A 14,677-nucleotide genomic window follows, 5' to 3' on the forward strand; every position below is an offset into this window, starting at 1 on the left:
CCACTGTTCATAGGCAGGTTGTTTTCTGCTGAGTGCTGTAGAGTGACAGCTCATTGAAGAATTGTGATTATACAGTCAAGATATCAAAAGCAAACACTTTTGACAAAGAGAAAGCTTGAGAATAACACTGCTCATAGGCACATTAAACACAAGTACCTTCTTGTCTAGGTGTTGTGCTAGAACCACCATCAATGCACCCCAAACGCCACTTTTCTTTATATACTCAATATCATAAAAGGAACATAGACACATCTCTTATTTTACTTTTTAAAAGGACACACCCTTTTCACAAAACACACTTTCAGCTGTTTCTGACAGACGTTTGGCACATGCTGATTCATGAATAGCTATTGGCACAATAAAAACAGCTGATGGGACATCCCAGCTGTGGGGCAGCTTGTAGATAAAGGCCTCCTTATATTTTCTGTCGGAGTTTATTTTAACCGTGCTGCAGCAAAGTTTGTACAGTGTGTTGCTGTTGAAGGAGTTGCATGTGATGGCACAACTACTGCTTTGAAAACAAATGAGAGCTTCATCCTTTTCAAGGCGAAGACATGTGTATAAACCCACATATAGTATTCTCTCTGCATTAGAAACCCTTTTTTGCCTTTTTAAGTACAGTAAACATAAAAATATTTTTGACACTGGAATAAACGGCATGACTCTTAATTTGACGGTGAAACACTAAAAGCAACCAAACCATGACACTACAAAGGACACATTACTACATGTAGCTTTCTACGTCATGGTCACAAAAGACATACTGTACATAATGGCCAAATTTCAAACCGATAATACTTAGGATATTATTATAAATTATTATAATTTACTGTTCTCTCCACAAAGTGCAAGATCAACTGACCATAGTAAAGTGAAAGTTTGCTACTCAATCTATCTTTTGATATTCAGATGTCCATAAATGTATATGGCTCTTAAAGGTCAAATCCAGCATGTAGAAAGGCCGGCGGCGACACTGTATTTTCTTAAAACCCAGTCCAGGCACAAAGTAAACTCTCCAGGTGCAGCACTTTTTTTGTAAGAAAGCTTCATGTTAATTGCCTCAGATGGAAAATGCCGTTTTTTAAGAAGTCATGCTTTATATTGACTTTTCGCTGAGGAGACACTCATGCTCGGACCCTGTAGCACACACTGCAAAAACCTTAGCAGCAACTTTAAACAACATGCTGTCACATGTTACATTTGCTGTTGGCTTAAATTCCCCTTGAGTATTACACAAAAGCAACACTATATGCTCCTTTTGTAGTTTATATATGCTTTTATAACTACAGTTCTTCTTTATATATATTCAAAGCAATGTACACAGTGATTGCAAAAATTCCTCCAACTTTGCTCAACATGTATCCTCCCGCTGTCCATCCCTCTTTATCCAAACATCTGGCAGGTCGGGCTTACTGTTGGGTAAGATGACGGCTTCTTCACTCTGACTGTTGCGACCCTTACTTGTCTGGTAAACAGGGTCTTTCAGTGAGAGACGAAGTGTATCTCTCTTCCCGTTTAGATGTCCTGGTTGCAACTGAAACTCTTCTTCTGCTTCATTTTGCCGCGTGTTGGAAGGCCCTGGCTCTATGTCACTCAGACAAGTTTCATTCGAGTCTTCCAGGCCCTCGCAGGAGCTCTGAGACTGCGAGGAGAGACGCCCTCTGTCGGAGCAGGGCTGGTGACTGTCCTCTGTGGTTTGGTCATCTTTACTGAGGGATGTCTGGTCGATAGTCTCCAATGTGTGGCTGATGATGGTGTCCTCCATGCTGGAAGATGAGGAGAAGGTTGTATTGCTCCAGTGTGTCACCCCACCAGACTGACCTCTGCATGTGTTACACAGCAGCTTATCCTTCGCTGCATCTTCCCGTGTGACTCCTACAGGCCGCAGGGTGTTTTCTTTGTATGGAGATGAAGTCTGAAGAGCTGGAGGTTGCTGGCTGGTCTTATTTTGATGACTGCACATCTCCTCACTTTCCCCATCCATGCTATTCCGGCCAACTTCTCCCCGGCAGTACTCGATCTCATCAGAGAGCACAGACGGCTGGTTGGACAGCTTACTGGTACAGGTGCTGTTTTCAAAGCTGTCGCTCAGTCGATAGGCCAATGGCTGCAGCTCGTACTGCTCCGGCCCTCGGCCCCCTCCTCCCCCGGCTGCAGTCTGTTTCTGTCTCTGCTGACGCTGGGGGTCGGGGTACAGATAGCCTCCTGCTTCTTTGTCATAACTCCTCCTCATTCTGGATCTGCCAAACGCCCCGTTCACAGCCGAGGCTGACGGGGATCCAGGCTCTGCTGCAGAGCAAGAGTTCAGCGCTCCGTCATTGTAATCTGAAAAACATGGTAACGTGATCTTGCCACAGTTTTTCTGGGGTCCAAAAAAGCAGCAAAGAGACTGGAAGAAGAAGGTTGCAAATCCACATGCTACACATTTCACCAAAAAGAGGAATATCCCCAGTTTTCTGAACAGCAAGACCGTGGAAGGCAACATGATGATCCCCATGGAGAAAAATGCACCAGAAACTATTGCTACAGGGCATCCCATCCTTTTGGTGGAGTGGGCTACTTTCCCAATTTTGTCTGAATGAGGAGCCAAGGTGTAGGAAATGCAGTAGTTTGCAACAAAGTCAACAGAGAGCCCTGCTGCTGATGAAATAAACAGAGCCTCGATGCCGCTCAGCTGCCATTCAAGAAGAACAAGCAGGCTAATTGTGACAAAAACACTTCCCCCTACAGCTACGGTCCCATAAATGCTCAGTGGAATATTCCAGGTGGTTAAGAGAAGTAAAGCAAACGTGATGGCTACTGAGAAGCCAGCTACTGCGAGAGTCTCCGAGCTTAAAACGTGTTGCAGATCAAAAAGAGACAGCTGGCTGATGAACCAACCCTTCTCCAGCCCGTGTGGTGCCCCTGATATCTCTCTGTTGAACCATGTCAGGATTTCTCTGTAGAAAAGACTGGTTCTGCTGAAGTTGAAGCTGTAGAGGTATGTGGTTTTGAATGCCAACACAAGAGCTGCGACCCTGCCATCTGGCTGGAAGTGCAGACCTCCGCTGTGGGCCAGATGGCCTTCAGCATACCTCTCCGCCAGCATCATACTGAGGCAGTTCTCAAAAACGCTGGGAGTGTAGGGGAAAGGGATGTCGTTACAGCAAAAATTGGGAGAGTCATCACTTTCTGAGCACCGTCTGACAGAAACCCACTGAATTAGCTCCTCGACAAGACAGATATTGTCCGTCGTAACGTCTTTATCCTCAGGTGAAGGAGGGGAATAAAAGCTTTTGTTCTGAACGCGTCCACATAAGTCCCTTAACCAAACCTGAGCATCTGGATGGCTCATGTTAAAGTCTGGGTCCAGAACCAAAGAGCCATTGCTCCTGGGGTTAAAGTGATCCCCGTTATCAGTTGGTTTGACACCCCAAACAAGCATTAAGGTAACTGGTTTATCCTCGCCATTCCTTTGTCTCTCAAACATAAACATATGTCGATACTCTGCATCGTATCTTTCAAACGGGTGACTTGAGCGGAAAAGCTTGGCCACACTGCTGTCCAAGGTGGGCAGCTTCATGCAAGGTTCAATACAGGACATGTAAGTGCCCCCCGCAGCGAGCACTGCAAACCAGCAAACCCAAATATACCTAAACTTCACCACCCCACAAGGCAGGATTTTCAGAAATAACAAGTTGGAAGTGTCACTGATTCCTCTTTTTAATTCTCTCAGCTTCTGCCCGAGTGTGAAGAGGCATCTTTTGCGTGAGCTTGTGTCCCAGAAGCCGCCGCCGTTTTTGGAGCAGCATGGTTTCCATCCCTGCACTGCTACAGACGCAGAGGATGCTTCCGTGTAGCGCTCGCGCAGAATAAAAGAGCACGGCAGCCACACCAATGCCAAGATGGAGCTGATAAATGAGGCCGTTCCTAGATAAACAGAGAAACATCTGATTGCTGTGATGCTGCTGAGATAACCAGAGAAAAATGCTGCGCTGGAGGTCAACCCTGACGCTAAAATCAAATAGCCGACTTCCTGCAAAGCTCTGTTTACTCTTTTCTCCAGGGAGGCTGAGGGACTCTGGGATAGCTGCTGATTCCAGAAATCGGCGAAGATGAAAACCTGGTTGGAGCAGCTTCCCAAGAGAAATAGAGCTGCAGAGAGGTTGACCAGGGGGAAGAAAGTCAGGCGAAATGCTACTTTATAGAAGAAATAGGAGGTCAGGAGGGAGCCTGCGATTGCTATTACAGATAATGCAACTATGAAGAGAGAGTGGAGATAAAGAGCCATCGTGAAAAGAAGAGACACAACAGCGAGCACAGGGTAAATTGAATCTCGTGCCAGGTAATACCTGAAAAGCTTCTGCTTGATGCCAAAGTCCATGCCAGTGATGGTTGTATTGTTGTATGTCAGATCCCTGCCTTCGAGACTCTTCATGTATATCTCCATCATGTGTTCCCCCTTGTCGACGGGTAAGAACAGAAGGCTGTACTTCAGCGTAGGGATTTGGTATTCAACAGTCTGTGGGCCCAGGAAGTCTTTATCGACCAGGTAGTGCAGGATTTGGAACACCACACGGGATTGTTTACAGCGGGACGGGACGGAGGAACAGCCGCCGTGTTTGGGTCTCTCGACACACGCCTCCACTAGGTGTCCTTCGTGATAATGCAGAGCACATTTCCGGAGAAGGTTCAGAGACTCAGACACCTGGTGAGAACGGGAGAAAATAGAAAAAAGTATTCAGTGCACTGCAGATTTAGTTATAATGAAGTGTTTAACCAGCTTTCCCGTAGCATGCATCATCAACCTTAACTTAAAGGCAGACCTAAGAAGTGTTATTTATCATTCTGTTTTTGTGTGAGTTACAGAGTGATGGAAAATCAGCCTAAGAGATGTCTTCCTTCTCTCTATTATAATAGAACTAGATGTCACTCAGCTTGTTACCTGATGTGTTATTTACTGATTTATTTTTGGCACGTTGAGCACCACGAGAGGAGTTCCATCTAGTTACATTATATGTGAGGTAAGGCAGACATTTCTAAAGCCAATATCTACACTCGCACCAAAGCAGTCTACTGTACATTGAGCAATACAGGAAGGTGGAAGAAATATATACCACTCTCTCCTGATCTAACTGTGGGGAAATACTTTTTTTGTAAAGAAATGTGGACTATTCACTTTTATTATCAAGTACAACATAGGTTAATGAAGTGTACCAAGTAATTTGTTTGTATGGTTGTTGTTTTTTAGTATAGCTACAGAACCTGGTGTGAGGTGAGGCTGAGGCAGCAAGACGCATTAGTGAGGACAGCCAAGTAATTCCCCAGAGACCAGCTGGGACAGCAGCCGCCTCGGGACGCTCCCTCCGCCTCGCCCCTCACATGCTGCTGGCACAAGTCCTGGAACTGAGCCTGGGAGCGAATCTGTATCAGAGAGAGGAAAATTGAACACATGCCCAGTTTTGGAACGAATGCACTAAAACATATTAATGCACATAAAGTAGTGACAGTCAGCATCTGAGCAAGTTGGCTCATGGCATTAGAGAGAGGAGAAAGACAGTATATGAGTGACAGATGAGAAAAGATTAACTAAAGTGTTTAGTAGATGAGAGCTGACCCTGGATTGCTCCATCTCACACATGGCGTGGATCGCCTTCAGACTCCAGAGACTGGCTGAGTTTTCAGATCGAAACACCAGCTGAGCCAGATGCTTGCCTGCGTGGAGAGAGAGAGACAGATGGATTCAACATACTTGAACAAGATGACCAGCAGTGATTCATCACTTTGTTTGGATGGTGACAAATGTTCAGAATACTTGAATCCAAGAGTTGCTTTAAAACCAGGCTCGAAACACATTGTTTTGCCTTCTATCTTCTTGTCTGATTTGAATTAGAAATGAGGCTTTATAAAGTGAAACCTTTAAGGCTTAGAATTGCTTATAAATCCATTTAGGCAGCTTTTATTGGATTTGAAAGGCAACCCAGAGAGTCTTTGATCTGGCAGCACACCATTTTCAAGTAAAGTCTGAAGAAGAAAAATCTGGGATAACCTGGTCAAGAAAATGCATTCCGACTGTTTCCTTTGAAGCCATACTAAAAGTACTTATTTACATCTTCTTAAGATCTCACTATTATTGTTCATTTGCATTTTACCATAAGCCTCTGGATTGTATTTATGCTGTACTGATTTAATTAGTTTACTGCAAGTGCTGAATAAGCACCCATTATATTTACATTGTTTTTTTTATCATATTTCCATTTCACTGTCTGCACTACTAAGGATGCTAAAGTATCGCTCATCATTTGGGAACTGTAAAATGGTAGGATTATGGTTGTATTTTCATAGTTACGGTAATCAGTGTAGCAGATATGTGAGCGATTCATTTATCATCAGTGTTTTAAAAAAAAAATCACAGGGATGAGCTGATCATGGCTGACCCACCTGGAGCGTCGCAGAGGAACGTGTCTGGAGATGAGTCTCGAGCCAGCATCCTCTTAAAGCGAAGCCCGGAGGTTTCCTGGCTGCCACCGCTATCTCCACTTACAACCCCCCCGAAACTGGCACAGGTAGAAGCATACACATGCACCTTTTTTAGTCTCATAAAACACACAAACACATTTTTTTAAACAACTAGAAAATGTATCAGTATGACAATTACATCATTTACAATACCTACATGAATTGTTTTTAGTCCACTTGGAGGCAGTGCAATAAACTGCAGACAAAACACTCACATGTTTTAACCTTTTTTGATGGTGAACAATCTTAGATTTGTTTACACAAATAAGCAACAGGAATTTGGAGTTGTGGGATTTTTGTACCTTTCATCTGCTCTGTTTTGGCCTCTAATAGTTCCTATGAAAAGATATCTGACTTTTTACCTGCTTTATGCTCCACTGTTCACAAGCTGGTTTTACCTGTGCCTGTGGGTTTTGTGCTGGGAAAGTTGTGTACATTGGAGCTTTTTAGCAAAACAAACACTAATAAGAGGGATGAGAGTGAATCAAATGGCTTCAATCATTTATATTCCATTAAAAAACTGTTAATGTTAAACTGAACATTAAAATGTTGTTATATAATTTATGTTCTTAAAGTAAAGTCTTGTTCTTTAAGTCAATCTGCTTTATCTACAATCCTGTTTTTTAAAATGTTATTTCTATAAACACATGTGCCAATAAAAGTTCTAAGTATTAACCCTAGCAGAAACTCTGGCTGACCCCACAACCCTGTACAAGCAGCACGACAACTCGTATCTGTGTGCATGGGTCAACACTGCAGTCCTCCTGTAGAAAACCTGCACTCCACTGAATCTCCCTGCTGACCTTTTGCTGAGCTGCTGCGGTAAAGGAGACAGTTTTCTCCCCGGGCCGGTGTTCTCCTGCAGCTCGGACAAGCTGGACTGGCGAACTCCAATGTATGTTCCCCGTGGCTCAAAGCCCTGAGGAAGAAACACACACACACACACACACACACACACACACACACACACACACACACACACACACACACACACACACACACACACACACACACACACACACACACACACACACACACACCCATCAAAGCTAAAGACAGTGTGGACGCTGGTGCCCATCAATGCACTGCAGCAGCTTACTGAATAAATCAGCATCACAAGCAGCGTATAATGTTGCATGGATTAGTCTGTTTGCTAGATGAGTGTTTGATGTTATCTTAAAAGAAAGACACTTACAGTAAAAAACAATCCTATTCTATATCCTATAGAATCTGTATAGACTTATCCTGAATGATGCATTGTTAATATTTGTGTGTTGCATTTTGATTATAATGATTAAAGCAGTGTTTGTCCTGTAAGCTTGCATCTCAAAGGTGAAAATATGTTTTTAATTAAGATGATGAGTGTGATCTCATTAGGTGCACTTTATTGAATCTGAGATAGGAGAGGTAGGTATCATCAGAGAGAGAGAGAGTCATTAAATAAACATTGACTTGCACTTCCTAAGTTGATAAGGGAGGTTTGTAATGTCGACTTGACAGAGGAGTTAGTTAGTATTGCATGTTCTGCACCAGCTGGAGACGCAACATTACATCTTAGACACTGTTCGGTTTGTATATGTGTGTGTATGACTGTGTGTGTTTGAGATTCACCAGTAGCGGGTCGGAGAAGTCCGGCAGAGGACCGATAAAGAGTCCGGCCAGAGAGCATCCCAGCAGCAGCACGGCACAGCCCACCAGCACCGCTAACGGGTAGTCCACTATCACCTGGGAATAACTGCCACAGAAGAAGTGATGCTTATGGTTAAAAGAATAGTTATTATGATCAAAATAGGAAAGACATGCAGTATTTTGGGCTTTTAAAGTGAAAATTGCTTTGAGTACTTACTTTCTAAGAATATAGTAGAGTCCTCCATCCCTGTTGATAGTTGAAAACGTTGTTAGAATAATTAGAAAATAATACCACAGGAAATACTTCTTAAGTGTGATGCTACAGCTACATCTACTGCTAGGTTAGCTTAGCTTAGCTGGCATAAAGACTAAAAACAGTGGGGAAAGCTGGCTCAGTCCAAAGGTTAAACAAATTATCAATGATGAAGAAAAATAACTCAATATTCGGCTATTAAGATAAGATAAGATAAGACAGTACTTTATTGATCCCAATTTGGGAAATGTTTGTGTTGCAGCAGCATAAAAAAGACATTGTACAATACAATTAGTACATTTGACAACTATAAGGCCCTGATTTAGATAAGGGTTATTTAAGTGTTTGTTGGGGTAAATTGATTACCCTTGACAAATATTGTCTCTCCCAATGTAAGTCTATGTGGAAAGGTCATCTCATTACAGATTTGAATGTTGTAATTCCATGGTTACGAAGATTGTCTTTAATGCGAAGCGCTCTAACTTGGGGCTAAGGTTCGGCCTGTTTATAGTCTTTATGCCCAGCTAAGATAACTGGCTTCTGAGTGTCATCTTAACTCTCCACCAGAAATCAAATTAGCAAAAATGTCAAACTGTTCCTTTAAACACACCTTACTGTCACCACATGTCGCTGTGTAGGCTTCTTTGTCTTGCTTTCATTTGACCCATGCAGCCAATGACATCTCACCGCGCCTTGATTAGACGTCTGATGTGCAGAACTACGACCCGCTCTCATCACTACCTCTCCTTCTGCATGAGGACCTGTTGGGTTTAAATGGCAGTCGCGGCAGGTGTTTGGTTTGATTGGACCGTAATGGTTACAGTGGGGACATATCCGGTTCTGTTGCGATTCGTAGGCCCCAGGTTGGGGAACCTAAAAAAGAAAAGGAGGGTAGAAACAAAGTCACAGAAATGGTGTCTATTATCCTCTTCGTATATAGGATCCTGCTGTTCTTCAGATCTTTTGAGTGACTACAATAACTATTTTTGCCTCTGTCTCCCAAATCCTGGATTTACTTCTAACATTTTTGTTTTAATGAGTCCCCAAATATCCAAGCTAAACAGCACACAGTACATTGGGGCTCATGCATACTTGGTGATAAAGCTGGCAGGAGGAAGAGGGTCTGCCGAGGCTGCTGCAGCTGTCACAAAGCTCCCCATCCGACTGGTCAACTGTCAACTGGGCCTCCGCTGAACCCTCGCTGTCAGGAGGGCACAGAGACACCGCCGGGATCCCACTGAGGTTAGGAAGAGACAGGCGGGGGGAGACAGAGATTGGTGAGAAATTGTGAAATGATGAAGAGAATAGAAGAGAGGCACAATGATTGACAGTTAACTAAAAAAATACCTAAACGCGCAGTGTGTGAAATATGCAGAGGTGGGAGTTTGAAAAACCTAACTATCTGTATTTCCTAGCACACTTGATTGACATCTTATTTTCCTGACTGCATTCTTGGTTTTATCTCTTATTCAGCGGTGAGTTGAGTGGGCCAGCAGAGATAACGAAGTTAGTAGTGGATTTCTGTGTAATGCACTTGGCTATCGGACATAAGGACGCCCAATTAAAAAAGAAAGGAGGGTGTGAGACACAGAAGAAGAGGGTGAGAAAGTATTTCGCATCATGTCACAGACCCCATTATAAGAGAGGTATGTGTCCATCTAGGATAGATTGATGAGACTGAGTGATGGCTCAGTGGGATGACAGCAGTCAGGAGAACTTTGTGGTGATATAATAATATGCTTTTCCCCTTTCTCTTTCCTACACTATCATGCAACTCAAGGAAACATGGTTGCAGAGTTATTCTTTTTAGCCACATAAGAGCTAGCTCTGGAGATACGGGTTGGTTCACCACTTTGGTCCACATTGAAATATAGGCTAATGATTTGATAGATTGACATACAATTATATACGGACATGAATGGTTCCCATTGGACGACTCCTTGTGACTTAGGTGATCTGTTGACTTTTTCACCGGCGCCTGTGGAGAAGTGAAGTTGGCATTTGTGGGTTTAGGTAAAATGTCTCAAAGACTATTGGATGGATTGCTATGACATTTGGTACAGACATTGATGTTTTCCCTCAGGATGAACTGTGATAAATGTAGTCTTTATCTCTTCAATTTCCAGTATTGTGGTTTATGGCAAAAACACTGCCTTAACTGATGACATTCTCAGCAGCGTTTAAGATGTGTGTCTTGTGTTTAGTTGTTATTATAACCTATAATCTTGAGGAGGTTATTTTATCAGTTCATTTTTTTTTGTCTATCAGCAAGATTTGCAGAAAACTACTGACTTTATTTGCATTAAACTTGGTGGTGTATCATGATGCACGGAAAAAAACATAACATTTGAAAGCAATAACGAATGATATCCGAATCACGCAGTGGAGACTATAACTATGACACTAATTAATTTTTTTCAAAAGTATTAAACCTGCCTACATGTTTAAACTACCGGATGTTTTGAAATGCAATATTGGCAGACAACATGGAAATAGATGTTTCTAACCTAAAGCCTAATGGGGTAGGCTGTTTATGGAGTGGTTAATTGTGATCAGAGAATCATTTATTATAGTTTAATTTGACCTTTTCTTAATATACATTTGAAGAACTCTCTTTATATTTAAGTGTACAGACAGACACACTGAGCCGTGCCCTAGCTGTATCTCAGTGAAGTGGTGTCTCGTCTACCACATGCTTGTTTTTCCACAGCAGACTGGATGCAACCACACTTCCTGCCTTGTCACCATGGTGACAGAGTAAGTCAACAGATCCTAAATGACCCTACACAGTTGTATTTGCATCACATAATTAGGCACATGGATGATGAGTGGTCTGTTTGATTGTCAGCATACAGTAGCAGAGGGATTAACGGTGGAGCTCTGAACAGCAGTATTTTGTATTCACAATAACACAATAACATTGTAATATGATCTTAATGCATCGCTCACATTGTACTCTGCCGTTCTTAGGCCCAAAGCATCTAGTTTAGCCTATTTAGGTGCTGAAGTGAGTAAATACACACTCATAGACATTATCTGGATGTCCATACTTTCAATTTATTTCAGAACAATTTACATAGCAAGATAATCTCCCTCAGTACAAACCTGAGAGTGGGTACGTTACCCATGTCTGGCAGCATCTTCTCTACAGGGTTCAGGATAAAGAGTATTTAGCTCATAGCTTTATATAGCTCATTACTTCCTTTTGATGGTTCCTCGCGGCTAGAGAAGAGCAATTTGTGGTGATCATTAATATGTCAGTGTATTAAGACAAAAGTACATCCAGGAAAGTGTCACTGAGGGGCTGCCATCACCCAGAATTAAAAGAAAAAGGTCCTTGCATTGTATAAGCTAACTGAATGTAGTCTAATACAAAAGCCATAAAAAAAAGAAGAAAGAGAAACACCTTGCAGTATAAAGTGCTATAATTCAGAACTGTAATCTTCCAAGAAGTAAGACCTATTGCTTGGCTGTTGTATTAGGCTAGATTTAGCTGACGAGTTTGCAGTAGTAGAAGTATTTGCGTTAAAGTAGCAGGCAAGTAAAGGTGCAGAGGTCACACATGCTTCAGTACAACCCCTGATTAATGTATACTTTTAACCTGGTGTGTATATAAGGGCAACATACTCGATCACCATTGTGTTACATCTTGTAGCTATAGAGAGTGTTATAACGGACATTTTAATGAAAATCTTTCAGATTATTCTTTGAGGATGTGCACACTATAATGTTAAAATAGTGATGAGGAGAGCTTTAAGGCATTCAAAAGACTCCAGCATGGAGGAAATGTCTGACAGACTGAAGACTGTCAGCTCTACTCTCCTCCGTCTGCCTTCAGGTCTCTGTCTCTCTCCCTTTATACAGCGCGTCTCTTACATCAACTCTCTGAAAGCATGTCAATGTCATGTCCTCAAACATCGCCTCAACTGCCAATCAAAAACACACATAAGAGAGAAAAAAGGGACAAAGGCTTGGGGTTTATGCAGGAAGCCAACTGTTAATCTTCTTCAAAAAAGAGAGCTTCTATCGGGCGTTTTAAAAAGGGCAAAGACTTGAGGGTCTGCCTGTGAAGGGTGGCAGACCTCCGCTGTTTCCAGCCCTGCTTTCATGTTTGAAGCCTTTTGGTCATTTTTTGTTTATATGCAGCAGAGTAAGTGACAGGGTGAAATTAGTGAAAGTGACCCAGTAGGAGGTTGATGACACTGAACAGATCTTATAGTTCTCAAGTCAACGTGAGTGAGGTTGTGTGTAGCTATAGGATATCTGAGGCAGCAAATAACAACATAAAAGCTGATTTATTTGAAGATAAATCCATTATGGCACTAACTCTTGTTTATTCTATTGTTTTAAATATCGATATACAGCATGATATTATGGATTAAGTATATTTGACCCAAAGATTTTGTGTTTATCAAACATAAAATAATCTTAAGTAAGTTGACAACAGGACTTGATTTCACCAGCAGTATACAAACAGTGCAACATATCAGGATTAAGGTTTTTATAATGTTGAAATTATTATAATATTGTAGAAATCATATCCTGTGCATAATGCTATTGTCCACAGCTGTATGAACAATACGCACATCGACCACAGGAGGGTAAAACACATCCACGTCTACTATACATATTATGTTTCTAGCACCTGATAAATCCACAGACAAGAAAAACAAACCCACCTTTGGCAAGCCTCGTGAATTTCCATTTCATCTGTTGGAGAATCCATCACTATCGCATCCGTGCTCTCTCCTATTGTCGAGCAAGCCTCCATCTTCCTTCTGTTTCTGCTTTATACATAAATTAAACGCATAGGAAGATGCTCTGTTATTTTGAAATGGGCTTACCAACAGTGCCCATCTGCACTGAGTCCACGCGGATCAGCAGCTTTTTTCTGAGGCTGATACTACGGAGCAGCACCGGGGCTGTTTGGGTTAATCTGCCCCGAGCTGCGCGCTGATTGGCGGAGCCGCGGTGATGCTGAGGCCGCTGCCTGGTCCAACCGGCCGCGGTGCTGGAGCTCAGGGTGACGGATAGTGTGTGTTAGTGTCGGCTTAATTGGCTCGGACATGAGCTACAGATGCTGCTTAATGTATGTGGGGAAGATGCACAGACAGTGGTGCTGTGTTCAATTAAAACGATCATTCAATTTGGATGTCAAGCTGTGGATCATGAATAATATGAATGTGCAACAGATTTATATTGTCAGTGCTGATTAGGTGAATTAAGGTTGGCTATTTATTATTGTCAACGTCAATCAATATGAAAATAAAAATGCACCCAGCTATCAAATCCTGAGACATTTTATTGAATATATATATATACCATGGGATTTACCAGTTGTGTTTTTTAACTGCTTTATAGATTAGCCAAACTCTTCAGAACAGCTTTTGGGTTGCAAGATTTTGTAAAATCCCTTTGACTGGCCACTGAAAGCAAGTACCCTATCAAAACCAAGTACAATTGCAGACTGGATGGATTAAACCACCCTAATATTGATTCATTAAGGCTTCAAGCTGCAGACTAAATCATCCTTACTGTATCTTTACCAAATAAGAAAGTTAAAAAAGAACATTTTCACACGGTTCTTAATGTTCTTACGGTGCCTAATAAACCGAGAACAAAACCCATCAATGAACCAAGTTTAAACCATAACTCTTCATAAAGGTGTCTTATTCAAAAAGTAGTATACTCTGTAGAAGCATATAGCCAATCATTCATCATAATATATTACCTGTGGTAAGCCTGCAGTCATTACTCAATGATGAATGACAATGTAGCTCTTAAATAAGGAAGATAAGAGGAGAGATAAAAATATAAAAGAAAGGAAAAGAAAAGCAAAATGTCTTTGCCTTTTGGGGTTTTTTCGGAAGAGAAGTGAGAGTCACAGCTGACCGGCACAAAAGAAAGGAGAAAGTGTGACACAGTAGACCTTGCACTAATGAGGCGGCCGCTGGTCTGGCTCTGGTTATAAATATGAATCATGGCACAGAGCCCTCGTGTCTAAGGGGCCACCTCAGAGGAAAGTAAAAAGGAAATAGATTTATTGGAATAAAGGCAAAGATCTGAAAAAGTAGGATGTGAGAAAGTCTGGGATATCTTTATTTGTATCAATTATGTGCTTCAGTGAGTCGTGATTGGCTGATTGATTCAAAACTGATTAATGGTGAAATGAGACGACTGACTTAGAGTTGATATGAGAGAGGGAATCAGTCAGAATCTGAGTTGGAGAGATTTTTAGACTTCATGTTTAAAGCCTGCAGCTGAAAGCACTGAAAGGGCTATAAGTGGACTTCCTAG

At 42.0% G+C, this 14,677-nt stretch overlaps 1 protein-coding gene across 1 annotated transcript; it reads right to left on the reverse strand.

Moving 5' to 3' along the window:
• Window positions 1-11: 11 nt before the first annotated feature.
• disp2 (dispatched RND transporter family member 2) lies at window positions 12-13,257 on the reverse strand. Its single transcript, XM_034111680.1, has 10 exons — window positions 13,060-13,257; window positions 9,473-9,617; window positions 8,991-9,253; window positions 8,345-8,374; window positions 8,110-8,233; window positions 7,302-7,417; window positions 6,421-6,536; window positions 5,597-5,694; window positions 5,245-5,403; window positions 12-4,687 (listed from the first exon to the last, which is right to left on the reverse strand). Exons 1-10 carry the CDS (start codon window positions 13,149-13,151, stop codon window positions 1,352-1,354), a joined length of 4,479 nt encoding a protein of 1,492 aa, XP_033967571.1. The 5' UTR covers window positions 13,152-13,257; the 3' UTR covers window positions 12-1,351.
• Window positions 13,258-14,677: the final 1,420 nt, after the last annotated feature.

The sequence above is a fragment of the Pseudochaenichthys georgianus genome, chromosome 22, assembly GCF_902827115.2.
Source record: "Pseudochaenichthys georgianus chromosome 22, fPseGeo1.2, whole genome shotgun sequence".
Classification (NCBI taxonomy): Eukaryota; Metazoa; Chordata; class Actinopteri; order Perciformes; family Channichthyidae; genus Pseudochaenichthys; species Pseudochaenichthys georgianus.

Coding starts and splice junctions, on each gene's coding strand:
- disp2 (XM_034111680.1), bottom strand. CDS start 13,151: ATGGAGGCTTGCTCGACAATAGGAGAGAGCACGGATGCGATAGTGATG. Junction 9,618..13,059: donor ATTCACGAGGCTTGCCAAAG/GTGGGTTTGTTT, acceptor TCCTAACCTCAG/TGGGATCCCGGCGGTGTCTC. Junction 7,418..8,109: donor ACTTCTCCGACCCGCTACTG/GTGAATCTCAAA, acceptor TTTCTTCCTCAG/GGCTTTGAGCCACGGGGAAC.